This window comes from Apus apus, chromosome 1, assembly GCF_020740795.1.
Source record: "Apus apus isolate bApuApu2 chromosome 1, bApuApu2.pri.cur, whole genome shotgun sequence".
NCBI lineage: Eukaryota > Metazoa > Chordata > Aves > Apodiformes > Apodidae > Apus > Apus apus.
In genome coordinates this window covers 23,288,647-23,312,942 of record NC_067282.1, presented here as the reverse complement: position 1 = coordinate 23,312,942, position 24,296 = coordinate 23,288,647, and the positions used below count along the sequence as shown (strand labels likewise).

Sequence of the window (24,296 nt, the reverse complement as noted above, 5' to 3'; positions counted from 1 at the left end):
TGCATACAAAAATTAAAATCTTAAGCATCTCTCACTCAGGGCTGCACACTTTCCAGCTACCTTGAGAATACAGCTCCAGTCACCCCCTATTCCCAATTCTCTCCTCAGTTCAAAGCCTGCATTCTAAAAGACTTTGAAAAATAAGTGAGGATACATCATAAAATCCATGTTAACTGCAAGATGTGAGACCAACACAACTGAAGGGATAAACTAATATTCCTTCTTTGGACACTGCAGCATACAGCCTTGCTGTCAGCAGGACAGAAAGAAACACTCTTTGCAGGAGTTTTGCAGTCAAATCGCCACATTCTCCAAATCCACAGCCTAAATATCTGTTTAAAGATGGGATAAGAGGTAACATGAAAGCTCTAACAAAGCAGTGGCAAACTGAGTTTGGGAGGCTCAATCCCACTTGAACAGAGCAGCACAACTGAACCATGACTTTAAAAGCATTCAAAACTTTTTTCTAGCATCCTTTGAGACTTTTAAGTAGTCCTAAGCAAGAACTGCAGGAGAAAGTCTGTCCTACATTGCAACAGTCAGGTGGCCTGTTTTCCTTGGGGATTCAAAAAGCAAGGATTGGTGCCAAAGGCCCTCTCAGAGTTATGATCACAAAATACACATTCCATAAGGAAACAAATTCCTGAGGTAAGCCAACACTATGCAGAATGAATTTAGCACCTCAAAGTCTGATGACGAAAATCAGAATCAAAAAGGCCATATCCCATAGTGCAAGGACAACAAAAATCCAAGTTGTACACCAAAAGTCAAAAAGCATTTGGCAGAAAACACCCACACTGCTTTCTTTAGCCTAATGACTGAAAAGAACTGGAAGATGCACAGCACACCTAAGTTATTATCCTATTATTGTACCCTGTGCAACAGGAAGGACAATAAGCAAGGAAGGCATAGTATTCTAGGCTACTATTCTAGGTATATTACTATGGTACAAGCATCTGATATTAGTGCTTGTGGCAAATGCAAAGTCCTAGCATTAACATGCCTGTGGATAAACACTTGAATGTGCCTGTGAAGGAAGGAGGAAAATGCCTGGCTCTGCTTTTGAAAAAAAGACAGACATGGCCAAGTCTGGAAAATCTTTTGGTAAGCTTTTAACTATCCCATGTCACAGAATCACAGAATCTTAGGGGCTGGAAGGGACCTCGAAAGATCATCCAGTCCAACCCCCCTGCCAGAGCAGGGTCACCTAGAGCACATCACACAGGAACGCGTCCAGGCAGGTTTTGAATGTCTCCCGAGAAGGAGACTCCACAACCTCTCTGGGCAACCTGTTCCAGTGCTCTGTGACTCTCACAGTAAAGAAGTTCTTCCTGATATTCACATGGAACCTCCTATACTCCAGTTTGCATCCACTGCCCCTTGTCCTGTTACTGGTCATCACTGAAAAAAGCTTGGCTCAAAAAGCCTGTGAGATTATGAGTATGAATTCCAAACTTCGTATCATTATATGTAATATAATATTTGAAAACTACTTTTAAATTTATTAGGACACTCACATTTTTATCTCTGAAATATATATTCACATGACAGGTACTTGAAAAATGTTGTGCATATCAAATAAAACACATGATTATTGTAGATTTCTTAAGATTAACTAATTAATTACCATTAATAAGTCAAGTCTTTCTCAATCTATCCCATTTTTAAACTTTCAGCATAAATAGGGATAATGCACACCTACAAAATATTTGGGTTAATTAATAATAGCAAAGAAATTGCTGTCATGTTCCAAGGATACACTTTTAGACAGCCATTTCAGTTGATGCAGTTAATTATCAACAATAATATCCCTACTACATAGACTGTAAGCCATCATATGGTTTGAAGAAAACAATAAAATCAGCCTATTTCTTTCTAATTCATGCTAGATTTATGCAATTGAAATCCTGTGTACTTTGCAAAGCAGTTTTTAACATGTTTCAATTGCCATTTTGCTATTAACTTTAAAAACACCCCTCACTTCTTCACACATTTTCCTGATTTTTAGCCAGCAGCTGTTTGCATTGGTAAATAAAAAAATTAAAGATGTGGCAGGGAAGAAAGAGAATATAATTATGATTTCAGAACACTAGCAAAATTAGCTTGCCTTAGACATGTCCCAGGCAAACCAATCCACTATTATTTGTATTAATGAGCAACTTCAACAGAGTGCTCATCAGAAGCTCCTGAACTCAGTGTTTCATTAAATTCCTGCCTTGTACAATGTCTAATGTAACTATAGTAATAACTCCATCTAGGTCTGGAAAACAAAGTGAACCAGATCCAAACAAAACAAGAAAAAGATAAATATTGACACATCTTGTATTTAACTCCTATCATGAAAAAAATAGTATTTACACATTCTTTCTTCATCATTAATGAAGACACAATCCAAACACATGGTGGCTTTATGTATGTGAACTACCAGTACTTGAAACTAGAACATCCCCAAAACCCTAATGAAAAGCCTTTATGAACATTCAGAAAAGAAACTTGTTAAAAAAAAAAAACAACAACTTTACTCTTGTAATGTTTCCACTTACTGACTGGCAAGTAAAAGCTCAGCCTTGGAAACCAGATTCCTATGCAAGACACAAGACTCTACCCAGATGAAACCAGTTAACAGATACACAATCGAGGTAAGTCTCTTCTTGAGTGACTTCCACTCTGAATTGCATTAAGAATTCAAGATGCCTGAGAGTAATTCCTGCCAGCCTGTAAAAGGTCAGCCTAGAGGAAAGAAGCCGTCTGGAACCAGTCCTCAGGAAGTTTTCCTTAGGAAAGGTATAGAGAAATTTACCACCTTTCCAACAAATGCTAAAGTCCCCCAAAATATCTGAAAGAAATGCTCCTCACCTGTACTAAGTTTTCAAGAAGCAAGCATATCACAAAATCATGTTTATAGATTCAGAAAAATAGCTGCATTAATCAAACACGTAGATTCTCAGCTCTAGATTTTTTGTGGAAGCTTTTCAAAGGAGGTACTACCATCTTTACTACCCTGGGTTATTGCGTGGCCAGTAAGGGGAATGACAAAGGGAGATACATACACTTTCAACTAGTATGATCTTACCAGAACTGAGCTTTGGCTGCATTACTGCAATAATGTTTTATTTAAGAGGAAAACAGCTTAAGACATTTAATTTTTTAAAAGCTCAGACTGGTAAATCTGAACATCACAAAGTTAACGTTGTAGCAATAAAAAAATTCTATGAACTTTATTTAATACCTAGTAAATCAATGGCATCACTCAAGTCTTTCAGCAAGAAAAAAAAAAAAATAGCCAGGTACACTTTGAGGTCCTACTGGATAAAAGAATCACACACATCTCGGCTCCTCTTCATTTTTTTCTACACATTTTTGATAGTAACTTGGCAGCATCTATCTTAGTACAGGTTAGGAAACCAGCAATTAATTTTAATCATATGAGAATTCTTATACTTTCTGTCTACATAACTAAAAAGAGTTTTCAGCTTTCAAGAGGAACAGACTTAGGATGACTTGAAGGTGTTTGCTCAAGGGATTTTTCTTTTTTACACATTATTGAGGAAGCAGAGAAGCACTGCTCTTTCTAAATTCTAAATAACAACAGACAAAAAGATTTCTCTGCAGACTTACTCTGATTGAAGTCTAATGGGACTATGGCACACACAGACTGACATGGCTAATATAATGGCTGTGATTCATATATGCAGAAGGAAACCAGTTATCTGACAGCATCTGTGAGATCAAATTCACAAAACAGGTCTGGTCTACCCTAAGACAAGATGAAAAAATCCCTTTCATTTCACAAAGGCCAAACCACCAGTAAGCTTTCAAAGAAATAAAACTTTCTAACACTCTTCTTCAAGATCTCCATAGATCTACTTTTGACCATATACCAGTATTGTCATACTGTACGTGAGTAGCTTTGAATAAGTCAAAAGGGAAAATGACTGATTCTATAAAATAGCTAATACTAGTCCATAATAACTTACTAAGCATCCCCACAATCAGACTGTTGGCACTGGAAAGAAAATTATATAAACTCATCCTAAAGTGCCTCCAAATATACCCCTTGGCCAGTATAAGATAAGGTAAGAAGCTACTCAGTACAACAGTGCAAAGAAAGTCAATTTAGTACAGCATTTATGCCATTAAGTTTGCATATTATTAATTACTGAATTAAAATTAATCAGTCACTTCACTTACAACATAATTAACCATTAAGTTCAAACAATATAAGTAACTACCTTGAAAAACTACCTCGCTTCCAAGTATACTTGGGCATAAGCTTTGCTCAAACGCTTATGCCCAAGTATATTGGAAGTGAGGTTTTCAGTCTTAACAAAATTGAAAGATGTAAGAAATGCCTGTTAAAAGAATCAAAACAACGTCTGGACTTTCTTTTCAGTTTTCATTAGATACCTGTAAGTGAAATTTACATCCATTCTATGTATAAAGACAGAAAAACACCAACATTTTCACACCCTACTCACATGCACATTTGAACTACAGCACTCATAGCAAAAAGCAACTTCTATTCTCTTACCACTAACTGCTGCATGTTGCTTCAGATATTCCCTTCTGACATTTATGTTCTTCACAAGGCACTGCCTAGCATGAGCTCTTCTCTCTTTCACTGGATCTTTTGCACACAGTGCACAAATAGCCATATATTCTAGTGGCAGCCGTAGTCTAGAAAGGCCTTTGTGAAGTTTCTGCGCAAATATTTGTCTCACTTGGTAACATTCATCCTATTAAAAAAAGCAAAAAGAAAAAAGGTAACAAACTTTTCTAAAAGTAATACAGACTGTGAAATCAAACACAGAAGCCTGGGTATACATACCAAAATCAATTTCAGGCCTTACAGACACAAAAACACAGGAATTGTAAGAATGTTTTAAAAAGCCAATTCAGAGCAATTAAATTGAATTAATCAGTTGAAGCTTCCCTTAAGATCAGGATAAGACAAAGTTCAGAATCTGTACAGGAAGGTATCACACTTGGGACCTAAGGCCTAATACAGCATAGGAGGCATGGAGTTTATGAAATTGTTTACATCTGGATTACTTGCTTTGTGGAGCCAAAGATCTGCACTGAAACTGTGTTTAGCCACCAGTAACCACTGTGTTGATCATACTACATGATTTCACAATTTTTTATCAAGCCATCAATATTAGAAGCTCAACATAATTCAGCAGATAAGGTGAAACACTTAAGATAGTACCAAGCATTTCCATTACACTGGGGAAGCCTATGAACTGTGACGGACTCCAGAAGAGACTAACACATATCTAGTAGTTGCCAAAGAACACTAAGTCAAGTAATATGCAGGTGGCAAATGTATTTCTACAATTTATTAAACAACATCTTTCCAGAAAAAATACAACTCTAAAATCCTCTTTACGAAAATAACATACATACTTCAAGACACCATTCAGTATATCACAAAACATTTAGTAACACAGGCCAAGGAAGGTTACCAGAAGCAGGTGTAGAAAACAGGTACAAGAATATGTACAGAAAAGCATAAGGTAAACAAGGCCACCAAAACAGTTTGGTATTTTTAACCTGCCAAAAAAGGTCATGAAGAAAGATTTGTTATCTGTAAGCACAAAGAAAAAACATTAACAAGAGCGAACAGCTATTTTAGTCAAATAAGAGTTTTGAAACCAGTAAGAATTGAAGAGGTTTCCAGCCAACATGAAGTGCAGAGACACTGGTAAGCTTGACTCTGCTAAACTCAAAAATGGCACCAAAAGAATCATGTTTTAGATTTAAAAGAGACTCCCTCTTCCCTCACCCAAAAATTAAATCCAGAAGAAATTAATCAAGTCCCATTTTTCCTTCTCTGCTTCAAGCCATAGTCTTCCCCTCTGGACTGAAACCCTGTAATGCCTGTTGTGGCCAGAGCTGAAGCAACCCCAAGACCACAAACGCAAACGACTTAATATCTATTGTCTCTTTTTTACAAATCCACCCCCCAGCAAACAGCTAAGATACCATTCTCTTTTCCTGCTCAGTGACATCACCTAAGTCTTTCTGGAAAGCTTAGAAGAGACTTGTGCCTAGCTGGTATACTGACAAAGAAGCACTTCCTCCTTGACTCAGAGGACAAAGGAAGGTAATAGTTCATTGTTAGTGATGGTATTGTGTGGCACAAATGGGAATTATTTCTATTTTTTTTATCTTTTAACCTTAAATTCCGCTCAGTTACATTAGCAGATTAAGAAGAAAAGGGACCAAAATCAACCAATCAATCCACACTTTTTATGGCATACAAATAAAATCCACACATTAGCCTAATTTTACATATCTGCTTCTCCAAATTGCATGTCTACTCATCAAAAGGTCACAATTTAAAAGTATTTAAAGAAAAATATTTGCAAAGCAACAAAGACAGAACTCTCATTCTTCAAAATGGACAAAGACTTGCTTAAACAATTAAAACACTCTCAGAGTCGGACAAAAGTGAAAAAGCTTTGGGATATTTTTTTTTTTGCAAATAAACTTAAGCAATATAAAAGTTTTATTCTAAATACAATTACAGTTGCATTTTCAACAGCAAAGCTTATTATATTTTAAATCTGGTCCTAAAGCCTGTTAAACACTACAGTACTTAACACCATACCAAATTACGTTCTACTCAATTTCAACATGAAGCTCTGCTGACATCAAAATTTGCTCTGCAGATCAAACAACTTAAATGCTGGTGAGCTTACAGGTTTCCTAAAACACATACATAGCAATTTAAAATTACTAAAACTACATGCATTTAATCATCAAAAAGTCTCTGTTTACCACTGCAACCTTAACATAGCAATTAGCAATAGCAATTTATTATGTATTCTGTGCTCTAATCATTGCACATTGCAAAATAGCAGTATCTGTCTCAAAACCAAAAAAACCCAGGACCATAGCAGAACTCGTGCAACCACTGCAGACCCTAAGAATTAAGGTTTTCCTTTTTTAAAATCTGCTTTCTGATCTGTCTACTTGAAGAAAGTTTGCTGTAAATTAAGTTTTGTAATATTAGAGCTAGCCTTAATGCCATTTCAATGTCCTGATTTGTGGTTTGACTTGATAGTGTTAAGAATGAATAAGATTTTAGAATAAACAGTTTCTACCATCAATAAATTGATTCCAGTATTACACATTCTAAATGAAAAATAAGCAAAAAAGTGACTGTCAGAGATGAAACGGAGGGCAAGGAGCTTGCATCTGACATACTGAAAAGTGTCAAAACAATGAAGGCAAATTATCATAGAGGAGAACTGCAAAGTTAATATTTGCAATAAACAAAAAATTGCCACAGGAGGGAAATGACTGAAGAAATGAACAGATTTTGGTCACAGGGATCAGACGAAAACAGAACATGCACACTCTATTGGCAAGCCAAGTCTGGCATGACATTTTTCAGCTAGAGTATCTTTTCTGAACAGAAATAGATCTTATTTGTCATTACAGTAAGTAGATATTTTCCTCTCTACTGATTTTCTTCCGAGTTGTAAAAATCTTTAGAACTCATTTGAGCACAGGGCTAACATTTCTATTAGATTTTGGAATAGAAAGACCAAAGAGTATCAGTTCTCACTTTAGGTGTAAAGACCTTCAGTTTTTACCACTGAATTTCTGCTGCTCTTTTGTTAGATTTCACTGGTTCAAGTAATTTTAAGTTTTGTTCAATTTATCTTGTTTTAATAGCATTTGGGAACTGAGTAACGGCTCCTTGCCATAGGAACAGAGAAGCTTAAAATCCACGTAACCATTGTTAAAACAGTACACAAGCCTAACACAAGACAACACAGTCTTATTCTGGTATATGAATGAGTTTTCTAGCCTAACTGTACCCAACTCCAAAAAACGTAAAAACTTAAAAAGATACATAGTATGAAAATAAACAATATCCACATGGGTGCTATACTTCTTATTTTCTAATACTAAATGCCAATTTCAAATCTTCTGACATTTAAAGGGAGTTGCAGCTTTTAAAGGTTTAGCCAGTAACAGCAATTAAGGTCTAGAATGGAATACTGTTATTATTGAAGATGTCTTCTGGAAAGGAATCCTTCCAAAGGATTTGTTAACTTCTATAAAGTCAGGAGAATACCAGCTGTTATGCAAGTAATGCCACCACAAGACCTCCATGACCACAGGCAGAAATTAAGGCTGAAATGTCCAACATCTATGAGCAATCTCGCTCTATCTCTTCTAATATTTAAAGGATGCCAACTATCTTTGCAGGCCTCTGCATTCTGAATATATTCTACAATCAAGAAAGCAAAGTCACTGTTATCGCCACAGGCCAAAATACTCTATATAAACCTCATTTCAACTTCTAATAATATCATAATGCAGCTAGAGTGTTACTTTAAATCAATTCTGAACTCCTTAGTTTAAAAATATTCTAACATTTCACTACTGTAAGTTGACATTCCACTGCTGGGCAGCCCAGTACTACAGATCTAATTCTCATCTAAAATCAGCTTTCAGGATTATGCAGGGGGCAGAGGAATTCAGGCCAAGGCTGAAGATTTTACATAAAGTCAGATTAGCAGAAGTATACAGAACACACAGAACAAACCATATATATACTCATATATTTGCCGATAACCCACAAGTCCCACCTAATTTCCTTACATTTATGGCTAGTGCACACAGCTGGTACTGTTCTAAGGTGATGATTTCATGGTAACAAGGTTCTTGTGCCAACTTCACAATAGCATTCCCTGCAGCCAGCCTCAACCGAGACATATCAGGTTTACTGAAAAACAAGCACATGGATTATGAAGATTAATTAGTATAAAATATGTAATTCTTTGACTTAATTAAATCCCTACAAGTCTGCATTGCTAAAAAACAAGTACTTTAAAAAGAAGAAAAAGGTTCCATGGACCTTGCTGTTCCCACCTCCCCAAATCAACCACAGAAATAACTTCAAATCTAAAGTAGTTTAATTGGCACCACATTTTACATCCTATTACCACACACCTATTACCTTGCCCCAGCTTAGCAATGAAAATATTCCTTGACATTTTTAAAAGTTCCATTGGGTGTGCAACAGTTTTAGCTGTGCAATGGAGGAGCACATTGCAAAAACGCCCCTCAGAGAATTTACTTAGCCTGAAAGATACTTTTGTTCAACATGCATGTTTTTCCTTCAGCAAGGGGTTGCTGCCAAAGGAGCAGCAAATATCTAGTCCCCAAAGTTGTCAAACTTTCTCCAGCAATGAGAGTTCAAAATCCATGCTGCTAGTCAACATAAATTAACATTTATTAGATATTGATAGGTGACTTAATTAATTGTATTTTTAAAGACAACAGCAAAAAGGATTTGGCAAGAAAAGCAATTTTCAACATGCTGAAAGTTTTACTTGATTTGCACACCCAAACTGAATTCCCACCCAGCAGAACACTCCAAACATTTGCAACTTTCATAAAAGATGAATTTTTTTCTGTAACCTACAGCAGTATTTACAAAGGTTATCAGAATATCAAAAACGTCTTCACATGATGCGAACCAATAACCATTTAATGTGTGCATTAATAAACTCAGTTGAGCTTTCCCTGCTCTTAGAAAATTAATTTCAGTATATTTTCAATAAATTACTTCAGTAAAGTATATTACTTTTGCCTTTCAGATCAAACATAAAAGAATAACTACGTTTTATGGATCTCTCACTTACAATACTAATTAATTCTATTCAGAAGTAGTAAGTACAGTTTTTTCCTATATTAAATTAGAGCAGGAATCAAGTAATATTCTTATATAGAAATAATTATTAATTTAAGTGGGAAAAATACTGTTTAACCTCTTAATCATTTGCCCTTTATCCTTAGGAAGGGCAAGCACTGTAGTTTCAAATCCAAAAAAATGAAAACTGTAAAAAATATTTAAAGAATGAGATGAAAAGTCATTATTAAACAGACTGTATGATGTAAGTATCTATAAAAGAGCTTAAGCCTTACACTAATCAGACTTTATACATACCTCAGTATTTTATGGAAGAAAACCACATTCAAAACCCAAATAGATCACAAGCAACCAAATGACAGGACAAAAGTTGCTCTAACTTTCAAACAAGGCATGAAGATTAATACGATAACATCTAGTTATTAAATGCTAAATTTCACTTTACATTGCATCTACTGTAATAAGTGAACGCAATAAACATTCAATTTTTGCAGTTCAGTGACAACTGAGAAATAATGACTTACAAGTAAAGAGTGATTGAGCCAAAGGAAAGAATAAAATTAAGAACTTTCAATCTCCCTCAGCTTTGGTAGTGATAACATTTAATTGTAAAAATTGAATCCAAGATATTTCACATAGCATTTGGCCAAATCTTTACAGAGTATCTATCACAGAAATACTCTCACAGCATGTACATGTGTTTGTGAAGGAAGAGGATGACAGTGTCAGTTATTAGTATAATTCTTACAGCTGGAGATGAAAATCAGATCTGTCTTATTCCCCAGAAGCATTATCTTAAAAGAAACTCCTGAGGATTTATTTTTCATCATATTGTTATAGACAAAAGCTTTCTGATTTGCATTATCCCAAAGCACACAATTATTAGGACTGGGGAGAAAAAAAAAAGAAAAAAAAAAAAGCAGCTTCTGCATGATATAACTGCAATTTTCAATTACTTCTTATAATTTTGAAAATCAGTACACCAAGGATGCCCTTGTCCCAAGAGAAGCTCTCTAAGAGATACAAGAGGGACCTGTGTATCTATTTTCTGGTGTGCTATTACTATTGCTGAAGACCAGATGTTTTAAATGAGAACAAAAGTGCAATCACATAGAAAGATATTATCAAGTGCAAAACACAGTCCTAATCAAGGTGGTAGGCTACACAAAGATAATCCAAATAAAAGCACCTTCAAAACATATCTTGTGTATAATCTTATGTATAATCTTTCATATAATCATTTTCTCTCACTTTACAAACTAGCAGTTATTTTTATTTCCACTCCACAGGATACATGACAGTGTTTAATTTTCTAAGCACTTTCCATGTTCCATGGAATAATAAGTGTCTTTTGCCTACAACGTCTGAAAAAGTTGTGTATCTGATGGTGTAGCAAACATTCTGTAGGACAGAACTATGAAGTTCTAAACTCCAAAGTTTAAGTAATTTTTCCTCTTGGTAAGCTTCAGTTTAAGGGAAATGCAGATTGTATTTCAGAAAAGTCTCAACTCAGGTTCATACCTAATAACAATACTTTCAGCAACAACTAGTGTGCTAGACCTGGAAAGGACCACCGAGATATTGTTAATTGACAAAATTCAATATTAAAACAATCTGACACTGGTGAACTTAACCTACATACACTTACATCTCAAAGCAATCACAGAATCACAGAATCCTAGGGGTTGGAGGGGACCTCGAATGATCATCTAGTCCAACCCCCCTGCCAGAGCAGGGTCACCTAGAGCACATCACACAGGAACGCGTCCAGGCAGGTTTTGAATGTCTCCAGAGAAGGAAACTCCACAACCTCTCTGGGCAGCCTGTTCCACTGCTCTGTGACTCTCACAGTAAATAAGTTCTTCCTGATATTCACATGGAACCTCCTATACTCCAGTTTGCATCCACTGCCCCTTGTCCTGTCACTGGTCATCACTGAAAAAAGCTTGGCTCCATCGTCCTGACACTCACCCTTTACATATTTGTAAACATGAATGAGGTCACCCCTCAGTGGTTGTCTTAAGAGCAATTCAACAACATCATCAATCCAGCTACTTCCAAGTGACAAAGATGAACCAGAATAGAGATTTCTTTATCTTTTTTTCCAAGTGGGACTTTGCCTTCACCTGTCACCCTAAGCTGAACCCTGCTTTAAAATTTTTTAAAAATCCCATTCCCTCATTCCCTTCAACTGTCACTGAAAAGTACAGTTGGGTAGATTAAAAAAGGCCTGGGGACAGTGTCATGTTTATGGCTGATGAGGATAATAACATCAAGATGATTGCAACATGACTAACAGCCTACATGAAGCCAAGTGTCTCCTGAAACTTGCCACCTTCAATTAATTCAATTATCTTTAGCAAATTATACATTATTTGGAAGGCAAATACAAGCCACAAACACAAAAATTGACTCTACACAGAAGGACATCAGATCAAATACAGCTTAAAAGACTATGTTCTGTTCTGCTGGAAGGAGCACTGCCAGATTTCCACTGTAGGCACCCAGTAAGCACTGCCATAAAAAAGATATCCTTGTTACTTTCTCAAAGGGTGAAAAGGTCAGGCAGTGTCCTTAAGTTCCATACAGAATTAACATGCCTGAAACATCCTCTCCTCAGCTTCAGGTTTTGAGAGCATTTGTTACCATAGATGCTTTAGCTCATTCAACCAGAGAAAAGGAGACCTGCCCTTGCAGGTTAGAGCTTTCCCAAAATGCACTATTGGGAATCACAGAATAAATAAATACAGTTGGAAAGGACATCTGGAGGTCATCTAGCCCAACCTTCTGCTCAAGCAGGTTGACCTAGAGCAGGTGATCCAGGACATCATCCAAGTGTTTTTTTTTCCAAGGATGGAAACTGCACCACATTTCTGGACAACCTGTGCCAGTGCTCAGTCACCCTCACAGCGAAAAAGTGTTTCCTGGTGCTCAGATAGAGTCTCCTGTGTTCCAGTTTGTGCCCATTGCCTCTGGTACTGTCACTGCACAGCACTTAAGAACAGCCTGACTCTACATTCTTCACACCCTCCATTCTGTTATTTATAACACAGTGATGAAATCCCCACTGAGCCTTTTCTTCCCTGAGCAGTCCCAGCTCTCTCAGCATTTCCTCATCCATCAGATGCTGCAATCCCTTAAGCATCTTCATGGCCTTATGGTGGTCTCCAAAGGCCAGTCTTCATTTCTGCTCTCCTTGCTGCCTTCAGGATTCTGAACTCCACCATCTTATGGTCATCACAGGCAAGACTACCTTCAATCTCAGTGAGTATAGCAGAGAACCTCTCCTCATTGGCTGCTTTATCATGTGTGAGGACATTGTCATTGATGCTCTCCAGCAAGCACATGGATTTTTGTATGCACTGCTGTGTTGCTTCCCCAGCAAGTATTGGAGACATTGAGATTACCCATTAGGACCAAAGCCTATGAACATGAAGTTGTTCAAAGAAGGCTTCATCCACTTCCTTTTCCTGGTCAGGGGGGCTGCACCAGACACCTATACCCGACTGCTCTTTCATCCTAACCTGTAAGCTTTCAGTTGGCTCATCATCCCCAGGCAGAGTTCCAAGCTCTGGGGCTGGAGTTGCCTTTAACACAGAGCAATTTCATACTTGCAGCTTTCTCCCTCCCTTAAAATTATCTTTAATAATGGAGAACTGAGCACATTATTCTATAGTTTCTATTATCGTTATTATTGCTTCTATTTTGAGTACAAAAAGAGTGGGAAAATTAAATTTCTAAAACATGCCCAATAAGGGATCATCACTACCTGCATGAAAACACACAGGACCTACAGAACTGACCTATTCGCTACCGGCAAAGCAATTACGCTGAAAAGTTAAATTACTGCCACTAAACTCCCTAGTATCTGCTATGAACGGTTATAACACAGAATTTAGAACAGTGAAACAACTATTTTCAAGGTACTTTAAGGTACCTTTTTCAAAGTATTACTCTTCTGGTTTGGTGGGTTTTTTGGTAGCAGGGAAGGGCCGTAACAGTGGCTCTGGTAAAAAGCTGAGAAGCTCCCCCTGCCCCAAAACCCAGCCAAGGAGCCATTAGAGGGACAACAGATGCCCCTCAGTGATTAACATATGAAAGAACTGAGATAACACCTGAGCAGAGAGGCAACTTGGGGTGAGAAGAGTTGTGCTGGAGGAGGAGAGCGGTGGTGGTGAAGGGGAATGGTGATAGTGGTTGGTGAGGAAGAAGGGGAAGAAGGTGCTCAAGCAGAAGTTTCCCTGCAAGCCATGGCGAGATGGCAGCTGTCCCCCTGCAGTCATGGAGGAACATGGTGGAACATTCCCTGAAGGCACCAGGAGGGGTGAACTTGGCCAGTGGACTTGGATTCTGGGGCCAGAGGATTTGCTGCCTGTGGACTCTGTTCCTGAAGAAGCCCGTGACTCTGTGGGAAGCCCAGGCTGGAGCAGCTCCGGACCTCGTGGGAAGGACTCATGAAGGAGAGGTTTGTGGAGGACTGTGTCTCATGGGAGGGACCCGTGGGGAAGCAGGGAAGGACTGTAAGGAATCCTTCTTCCTGAGGAGGAAGGAGCAGCAGGAACCACAAACCTGTGAACTGACTCTAAACCCCATCCCCTGTCCCCCTGTGCCGCTGAGGGGAAGGAGGGAGAAACTGGGAACAAAGTGATTTGGGCCTGGGAAGAAGGCAGGGGTGGGGTAACATATGCAAGCCCTGCTCTTTGTGTTGTCTGTGTCCTGTGTGTGTTTGTTTAGTGTGAAATTAAATTACTACTATTATTTTTTCCCTGAGTCTGTTTTGCCTGGGACCTTAATCGGTGAAGGACCCTCCTTGTCCTTTGTCTCAACCCATGAGCTTTGTCCTCCTCAACCCAGAGTGCGTGTGTGTGTTGGGGGGGAGGAGGGAGCTGAGTGAGTGGCCACGGGGCTGCTCCTTACATGGCTGCTCCTTTGTTGTCATGCTGGGCCCAAAACCACGACAACTACACAGTTGCTACAAAGATGATATACTAGATAATTCTCAGGTTTGCAATTTCGCACACGTGACATGGGTTCTGTTTGCATTATCACTATAGAATGTTAAACTCTAGCCCAAAATTAAAACTTTTTACTCTTACTAGCATAATCCACCCATGCTTGTAACAGATTTTGTAGACCTAAGTCTTCAGTATTTGGCAATGACAGCAGCTGACATCTTACCACTTATCCTAACACAGAGGATTAGGATCCCCAGAAAAAAAAATAAGTTGTCTAACAATCTCCTAAAAGGTAAATTATTTACTGAGACTTAATCCTCTTTACACATTTCCCTCCCACTTTCACTTTAGAGGCCTCAAGGGATTCAAGTCTGCCTTCAAGCAGAAGTGCCTTATGTACTAGCTGTTCTCATCTTGTTTACTACTACTATTTTTTATTAGAAAGCCCACTTTTAAGCCTTTGGCATACACAATTGCTACACTGGGAAAAGCAAGCTGCATAAATAATTAAAACCAATTTTCAATGGGAAAGAGGAAATTATACCATTTATTACTGCAATATGAGTAATGGCTCTTTGAAGAAAGAGATAAAGCCATTAAAATAAAGCTATATTTATAGTGTTAAAAAATCTAACTCAGCAAATTTCTTAAGTAATCCAGCCAAGTTTACTATTACTTCTTACAAAATAAGATGCAAGAACTGTTAAGCAGTCTAAAAGAATAGTTTAAGTGTGACTTTGTCTAAACTTCTCCCCACTGCATCACAAACATCAAAATGTTACATACCTAATTTTCCCCTGCTCTGTTAAATCTCCATCACTGTGTAATATTGTTGTTAGCAACCTCAGAGTAGAAGTTCCTGACTTGCTGTGATTGTTCTTCATTCCTAACAACCATCGAACCATCATTTTGATGGCCTGAATCTGGAAAAATAAAATAAATTACATGCATAAATAAAATCACACCACGATACCATTTAAAAAAAAATAAAAAATTAATCACATCATATTTTCCCAAGTGCTTTTTGCTGCTATGAACATTAAGCCTGTCAAGGCTGTAAAACATAATTTAAACACTGAAAGATAACTAGACCTGCTCTCACTGGACAGCAACTTTTCACTGAATGTCTCAAGCATTTATTACAGCAAAGAAAAATCATACATTTAGTATTTAAAGTTTGAACTGTTTCTTCTACTAAGCAATCATATCTTTTGTCCTTTGAAAACATCATCATAATTTACCTTACATCTATTAAACGTTGAGGAATAGGCAAAACAATTTATACTTAAGAAAATGTTACTGCACCAAAAAGCAGAACATTTTCATCCTCCTATATTCCCATAATTCCTGTGCTAAAACAATCCATATACATTCTTTATTTACATATGTAATATGCAGTTTTAATTTTAACACATGCAAATTGAGAAACACTTCACAGACATTCTGACCGGTACAGTATCAACCTATATTAAGATAACTTGTCCTGGAAAAGAATATTTCTTCCATAGCTAGTTAAAGAAAACCCTCAAAGCCTGTCTTTTGCCAGTGTGTCCTGGTTTGAGTCAGGATGAAGCCAATTTTCCTTTTACTGATTTTTTTTTCCTTCAATAAGCTTTCTTTTAACTAGTAGCCGAGTGTTCCAGCTAGGAATGATAACAAACAGTGGAATGTTTTTCTAACTGCTAGGTCTTCAAGGTCACACCTTCACTCTCTGCTGGCTCAGACACTGTGGAGAGATCTATGACCCCTGTAGGAGGCTGAGTTAGACAGCAAAACTGGCCAGAGATATTCCATTCCATGTATCTACGTAAGCTCAGAGGAAGGTCAGAGATCACAGAAGACAACTTCCTTCCTGCTTCTCCTTCACTTCCCTTCCATCCATGGCCAGCGTCTGGGGACGACTCCGTCCATCCAGCACTGTTGACCCTTAGGCTCGAGCTCTCTTGACCCTCATCACTCTCTGCTTTCTCCAGCAGCAGCTCCTAAATTTTTTGGGACTGTTCCCAGCTCAGCGGAGTGTGGTGGGAGTTGCTGGGGGTGGGGGAAGGTGAGAGGTTTTTGCACATACCTGAACTTATTTTGTATATAATTGTATGTATATTTTCTTATATCATTAGTGTTTAATTAAAGCTGTGTAGTTTAGTTTTCAATCCAGCCAACTCTCTCTCTTTTTCTCTCTCTCCTTCCCTACCTGGGTGGGAGGGGGAGGGGATCAAGAGCATTGTTGTCGGACCTGAGTCAAACTTGACACAATGGAAACATGAAACATCTTTTGGGGCAAGCTTCTAAGTATGTACAATCCAGTAGCTATGACGAAACACTGAAGAATTTATTTTCACACAAGAAACATGTTAAAGCACAATTTTGGAAATCAAATTTGTTTCAGTATTTGAATCCTTTTATCTTTCCATTTTCCATTTATATGAGAACAGAGACAAAGAAAACTGAGAGTATCCTCTTACAGCAAAAGGAAAATCCTCTTCTGAATCACACAGACATCCTTGGGGAAAAAAGCTTTGGAAAAACTAAGGTGTGGTGAAAAGGAAGCTAGCACGTTTTGTATGTGGTAACTTGAAATTTTTCTCCTTAATGGAAAAGGCGGTTAAAATAACTTTTACGTAAACATTTAAAATAGCACCAAATTAAGTTTATCATACAGTTGATCTGTTCCATGTAACAAACTGATTACAATGGTCGCTTCAGATCTAAGTTCTAGGATTGTCGTCTAGACGTGAGGGGTTTTTTTAGCACTGTAGTCCATCTACTCCACCTACAGAATTCTAATTCTATAGGGTAACAGCAGTAAGAGGGAGAACGTCTGCCACTGAAGAACTCAAAATGGAAACAGTTTGTAGAACAGAAATTAGACTGTCTTGCCCAAGCTTTCAAAGGGTCTTTCACTGAAACAGCTCTAAGTGTGCACCAGAAGATTTTAATAGCAGTAATAATAAGCAATAACAATAACAACAGAAAATCCTTTAACAGCTAACCAATTCAGCACCTTCATATTATAAACAATACCTGTACCATTAATGCCTCCCATTTATTGGGAGGCCAGACACGTTAGCTCTATTTGGTCTTCAAGTTAAAGACAAATTCAGTCCGTGAACAGCTACATACCATCTTGTGCCCTGATATTTCTGACTACATGAGCAATTTCATTTTTAATCTTTGCTTCTCTTTCCCTCCACAACTCTCCCCAGCTTTACTGTCCGAATCTACTCTAGTCTTTCCTTCCATGTAACAAGTCCTAATTCCAATTCTTTCAGAATTTTTCTCTGACTGCACTATGTTTCCTGTTTCTTTGCTGGTGTTGATGTTCTGATGACATTCTAGCAACCCTTCAGAATTAAGCATTCCCGTGAAATTAGTACAGAGCATGAAAATTCCCCCAGTCACTGCTTCTGGCTACCTGAAGATTTAAAAAAACATGACATGAGTTCACACTGCCCACATGCCTTAATTTTTTTCTTTGCAGACAATTAGAGTAACTATCAAAAGATAATTGCAGATGGAAGGAGGTCTCCAGTCCAATCTCCTGCTCAAAGGTCAGCTGTGAAGTCAGCTTTATCTTTATGGTGTTAAAAGCCTTCAAGAATGGAGATGGCACAGACACTTGGCAGCTTGCAACCTCTAGCATTCTGTTCCATTGCCTGACTGTTCTCCGTATTTTTCTTTACATCCAGTCCAAACCTCATTTCAGTTTGTGTCTCATGAGCCTACAATTCTCCTCTGCGATTAAAAATTATTATACACACCACAAAAATATCAAGAAAGTCAAAATACAACATGGATCAGAACCATATCAAAGGCCACAGATTACTGCTTTGTACTTGACTTAGCAGCACAACACAAACTATGTGTACTTGGAAATGCAAACAGAAGTGATAGGATGTTATAACTTCTGAGATCATTAATACAGCACGACAAATCTGTCATTCAAGAAAACTGCAATTAACGACTAGCTTTACATAAACTGTCAGTAATGAATAAGCATTAAGGTTATAAATAATAATTTAGAATATTCAATAAATAGTTATAACCGTTTTCTCTGATCTAGAGGTTATGATCATGCCTCTGTTGTAAAAGTAGAATGGGATCCCTTCCCATCTAGTGATCCTAGAAACACTGCCTTCCTACTTCGTCAACATGACGACAACAACTAGCTCAGGTTTCTACTACTTGAATTTTTATAGCCACAAACGCTGCAAGTTTGTGCAGTAGTGAAAAATGAAACTATGTCAACTTAAAGCAAAATTGGAAAAATAAGATGATAAACCTTATATTGCAGTGTACAGAGAAGGAAACAAGAAATCCCACTGCTACTATCTATAGTCTACAGCCACTGCACGGTGCACAGAAGTATTCGGTACTGGTCCTAGTCAAGAGATTACTGCCTTAGAGCAGGCACTCAAGTGCCAGGTATAGGAATTAAAGTCATATTCACACAATAATTATGCTAATTTATATTTAATACTGTACTGAAACATTTCTCTACAGAAATAATTTCATTTAAGGTTTAGCATCCAAAACTAAGGCTAGCTTTTATCAGTCTACATTTTTTTAAGCTGGACAATACTAAAATTTTGTTTTCCTCAGTCTTTCCCCCTTTCATACTTCAACTTGCTAGTTTTAAGATCCCCATTAGGTATATTATACAGTTATCCCAAAAGGGAGAAAGAGGCTTTTAAAACCAGAGTGAAGAAAAATACACTGTCAGAGAGAAATCATTTATAAACTAATGGTGTGGCCTGCAGCATTCATTCAAAATAGGCTTCTCAGTGGTAATAAATGCTAATTAAATTTGCAAATCAATTTTCACAATTACCTCCTTTGACTTGCCAATAAATGCCTCTCACACTTATCAGGGTTGTCTTCAAATTCAAATCACCTTAAGATTTTCTGTAAGCCAACTCCCTTCCAAATACCCAACTGTATCAAAAGTTTTATAAACATAAGAGTGCATTTTAAAGTTATTACAGCTTCATAAATAGTTTTTAAAAAATATTAAAAAACAAGTAATATTTACTACTTCAAGTTAAATGTATAGTCACTGAAGTGAAATTGTGTTTATTTTAAACTAGCAGTTCATTAAATCAGAACAAGCATGTATTCTTTTAAAAGTTTTTGGGCTGTTCTTTTTAACTCCGGAATTGCACTAATACAAAAAATACCCTTGCTATAGTCAAACAAATAAAAAGCTAATCAACTCCAAACACAACTGGAGCACTTCTATTAATGAGTTCTGTACCAAGTTGGAAACCAAAGTACTTACTAAACCAGCACAGAAGGGGGTATGCTACAAAGAGCTGAACAAGTTCAACTGAGAAGGAAAATAACTTCTTAAAACAACCAGAGCAACTCTGTTCATAATGTACTGGACATTAAATGTCTGATGTAATTAAGTTAGAAACAGCATCCTGCAAATTGCATGCATCTTTTAATTCTGAAAAAAAATGTGAAAGCATCATCTATTCCTGTTCTGAAGGGCATTTAAAAACAAATACAGACATAGGATATATTTTCCACAGCCTAAGTCTATTTCTGATTGAGTGAGAATATCTATTATCAGGCCCAGAAATTGTAATAATAAACTTACTCTAAAAAAAGAACAAGCTTGAGATTATGTTTTTTAAGAGAAAAAAAAAAAAGCCAAACAAAACCCACAAATAACCCCACCATTTAAAAAAAAAAAAAAATCTATCCAAGTTTTTCTCTAATACACACTGCACACAAAGAAAAGCAATGAGATACATTTTTCTTTTGAGGAAAATGACAAATCAAGGAAATTTTTCTTTATTCTGAAACAGCACTGGAAGTTTCTTAGAATGTCCTAAACATTCAAAAGATAAAGTGTCTATGATATCTAACTCTTATGTTAAATAGGAGGGGAAAAAAATAATTTTAGGTATTCCAGCTATTATCACAGTTAAGTGTTGCACACCAAATCTAGCCTATAACATCATTTCATGAAGTGTATATGTAAATTTATTTTCAAAAGAAAGAAAAAAAAAAAAGATGCTCCCCAAATATTTTTTTTCTTCTGGCAATGAAAAAATGTGTATTCTGATAAGATCCTAAATGTAAAAAGTTACTTCTTTATACCTTTTAGAAACGTGACAAGGAAACAGAAAAAAACAGCTGACAGCTTTAGGATATTTAACTTTTGTAATTAAGTATTATACACACAATCACAGGAAAATACAGTAAGTGTTACTTACTTTAACAAGTGTTTCGGGAGATACTTCTTCATCTGGGACCCAAAGTTTTGTTGTCTTTTTTCCTGGAAGCTAAACCAAATATTACATTTTGTTAATCTACTGTTACTGTTCAGTGAAACCCAATGCAATCCTCTCTTTCCTATTTGCTTCTGAAAACAACACAGCAGCACTCAGTAGTAAGGCTTCTGCCCTCTGTATTTCATTACAAAAGTGAGATACTGTTCTAACTTCATTATTCAAGTATCAGAAAATTTACAGCAGTAGTAAAGGGGGGTGTTGTTCTTGTTGCCTGCAAGCTATTGCTTTAGAGTGTAATGGTCATTGCTTTGAAAATAAATTGCAGTTTCCATATCCAGTAGATTGGAACCTCAAGCACATAGTTTTAGACAGTAGATCTTTCCCTAAACAATGGCTGACAATGCACAAGTTACTTTTTCCACTTTATAATCACTATCAATACAAATGTATTAGAAAAATTAAAATCCATACTCTTCCATTTAAACAGCGTATTTTAGTTTCATGTGCATTGTACTTCCTAAAAAATCACAACTTGCTTGCTCAAGCCAAAGAGACTGAGTGAAATCAGTAACTATTTTCCCATTTTTAATGGAAGGCAAGTAATGAGCCATCAAATGCTGTGCTATATCAAATTAGAAACCATCTCCCTTTCTGTACCATGTGTTTTCAATTGTGTCAGAGTCCAGGTGGAAATCTGAAGACAACCATACACAAAATTTAGAATAAACAAGCCAAAAATGTTCACAAGTACTTTCTGAGTATTGTACTCATAGACAAGCCAAATCTTAACATGAGATTTTAAAAAATACTTACCCTATCATTCATTAGCAAATCTTTAACAATAAAAGTGGCAACCAAAGATTTCAAAGGGGCAGCAAATTGATCAGGTGCTAGCATGGCTATATGGCCGATAGTAACCAACGGCGTAATCAGATGCTCAAAATTGCTTGGATCCAGACTTTTATGCAGTGGCTAGAATAAAGGCAAGAAATCCAGATGTCACTGATATAATGTGCCCTACTGCATGTACCAAGTTGTCCATGTCTATTTCTGTTTCAGAAATACAATTTTGAAAGAAAAATTAACTATTTAAAGACATGATCACCAACCCTACAAGTCTCCTACAAAGCAATGGAAAAAATCAAGAAGAAAGATAAAATGTCTATCATGCCCATGTAGTTAAAGAAGTGGCAGCTCAATCTGACAGCTTGCGAAAAAATGGATTAAAAAGCATATTTTCTTGTTGAAGTAGGCATAGTACACTTCAAAATGGCAATTTCAGTAACGGATTATGATTCAGCCTTGAAGATAAAAGGCTGATGGGCACTAACTAAAGTAGACATTTGCAGTTATGACTATAAAATCTAATTAAGTCTACTCTAATTCAGTTGTCCATAATTTGTCTTCATTTAAATACTGTGGGCCAGTCCCAACAGGGGTGAGGAATGGTGTATAGTTTTTCCATAAATAGTTCAGTTATAGAGGACAGTCCAACACTTTGTTTTACTCTACCATCTGTTAAAATATGTAACCCTAAACACAGTGGATCATGGGATACAAAAACATGCTTCACTAAATGAAACCTATTTTTCAGGTCAAACTGTATGACAACAAAGGGAAATGGGAAAAATACATTTTCCAAATTTGATACAACTTGCCATGTAAATTGTTCACATATGCAATATAAAATATTAATAAAAATGAACTTAATTTTTAAAATTTTACCTCAAATATTTGTGCAAACTGAGTTTCTTTGCTGGAAAATATTGCATGAATGCAGTGAATCGCATACTTGGCTTGACGAGGGGGTCCCTTTTTAGCTTTATGATGTAGCACTGGAAGCAAAGCTCTTTAAAAAAGAAAAAAAAAAAGAAGGCAAGTACCTTTGCACAAGTTGAAAATCTTCCATAACACCAAACTAGCAAAGAAGTACAGATATACATATATAGAACACAACACCTCTGTAAAAGTGTTAATTGTCACGGTTTTGTCAATTTCTTCAAAGAATAAAAAAAGGGTTATTTACATAGTTTGCAAGTACAATAACCTGCTGGTTTCTGCTGATAAAACACCATGTGGTAAAATGTACATTTTATCTGTACAAGTTATTAAATGTTCTTTTGGAAATATTCTTGTCTACACATCCCCATTAAAGTGCAAAGTATGTTCTTAAAAATCATATATTTAATTTAGAAAAAAAAATACGGAATGGTAATTATAAAAAAATATAGTTGTATCAGTGACACATCAAACAGTCACCACTTTAGATATATTAATTTCACTCTCATTCTTCATAAAGCACTGCATTTTAAAACAGTTCAAAAGTCTTTCCTGTTTTACCTGAATTAATACTTTCTTCCAAAAGAATGCAGGATAATTGTATAGGATGCATAAGGAAGAAAGAGAAGTTCCAAAATCCCATGCAGTAAAAGAACACTACTCAAGCAGAATAAGATAGACAACTTACGATCGTATATGAGGAAAGTCTTCCTCAATTTTACTGCCTGTATTTTTGAAAATCTGTAATGCAGCTTCTGCCACTTTTTCATCATCCATTTTCAAGCAAGCCAGGAGAGACTCAAAAGTTTCAGCTGAATGAAATGAGATAGGGTGCGTAAATGAAAGTACCTGCCAAAAGATGATAGAAGTCATGTTAATATTTTTTTAAAGGTCCAGTTAAATAGAACATTCCATCAAGATAATTTTCCATTGCCATACCAGAATATTCATAGTATCCCACCTGGTTTTGTCACATGACTCACACGTCTACTTTTCTGACTTCCTTTTAGTACCTCTTAAACATCTGTCTTCTTACATTTTCTTACCAGTTTTAACTTATTTCTCCAGTCTTAATTTCTCCTATTGTAGTAAACCTGTAATTCTTCTAGCAGGGCTCATCAAGAGAGTTTTAAACTAGATTTGAAGGGCAAAGGGCATGGAAAGAGGCTTCCTAGGAATAAGCCCTAGGGCAGCACGTGAGTGTTAGAGGAACAGTGTGCTAGCAAGGTCTTTCAGTCAGCCATTTTGGTGGAGGTAGGGGATGGAGATACATGCAGCAGCAAAGATGCAAGGGTTATTGATGGGTTGGGTTAATAACAATGGAAGCACCTTTTTCTCCTCAGAAGGTGGTGGGACCATCAGCTCAACTGAAGTGCATCTGTACAATTGCAGGCAGCATGGGCAACAAACAAGAGGCGCTGGAAAACTACGATATAGTTGCCATCATAGAAACTTGGTGGGACAAGTCAAATGACTGAAATGCTGCAGGAGCCCTCTGAAGTCAAGCCACAGCTGGACTACTCTGAACACCATCATATAACTGGTACTGTGGCATAGGTACAGGCAAGACTGATACTACATGGTGCTTTGAGCCAGAAGTCTTTGAGAGAGACTAAGTGAAACAAAAAGCCCCGTGTAGTTGCATTC

The 24,296-nt window shown here is 36.9% G+C and overlaps 1 protein-coding gene across 6 annotated transcripts in view; it reads right to left on the bottom strand.

Moving 5' to 3' along the window:
- PDS5B (PDS5 cohesin associated factor B) overlaps nucleotides 1-24,296 on the bottom strand; it is a 118,688-nt gene that overhangs the window by 21,087 nt on the left and 73,305 nt on the right. For all 6 annotated transcript variants that reach the window (XM_051619396.1, XM_051619379.1, XM_051619404.1 and 3 more), the window contains exons 19-25: nucleotides 23,338-23,498; nucleotides 22,596-22,719; nucleotides 21,684-21,842; nucleotides 20,853-20,921; nucleotides 15,418-15,554; nucleotides 8,623-8,746; nucleotides 4,532-4,736 (exon numbers count right to left, since the gene is read on the bottom strand). In XM_051619396.1, the coding sequence (XP_051475356.1) occupies nucleotides 4,532-4,736; nucleotides 8,623-8,746; nucleotides 15,418-15,554; nucleotides 20,853-20,921; nucleotides 21,684-21,842; nucleotides 22,596-22,719; nucleotides 23,338-23,498 (979 nt within the window). The remainder of the gene's footprint in view (nucleotides 1-4,531; nucleotides 4,737-8,622; nucleotides 8,747-15,417; nucleotides 15,555-20,852; nucleotides 20,922-21,683; nucleotides 21,843-22,595; nucleotides 22,720-23,337; nucleotides 23,499-24,296) is intronic.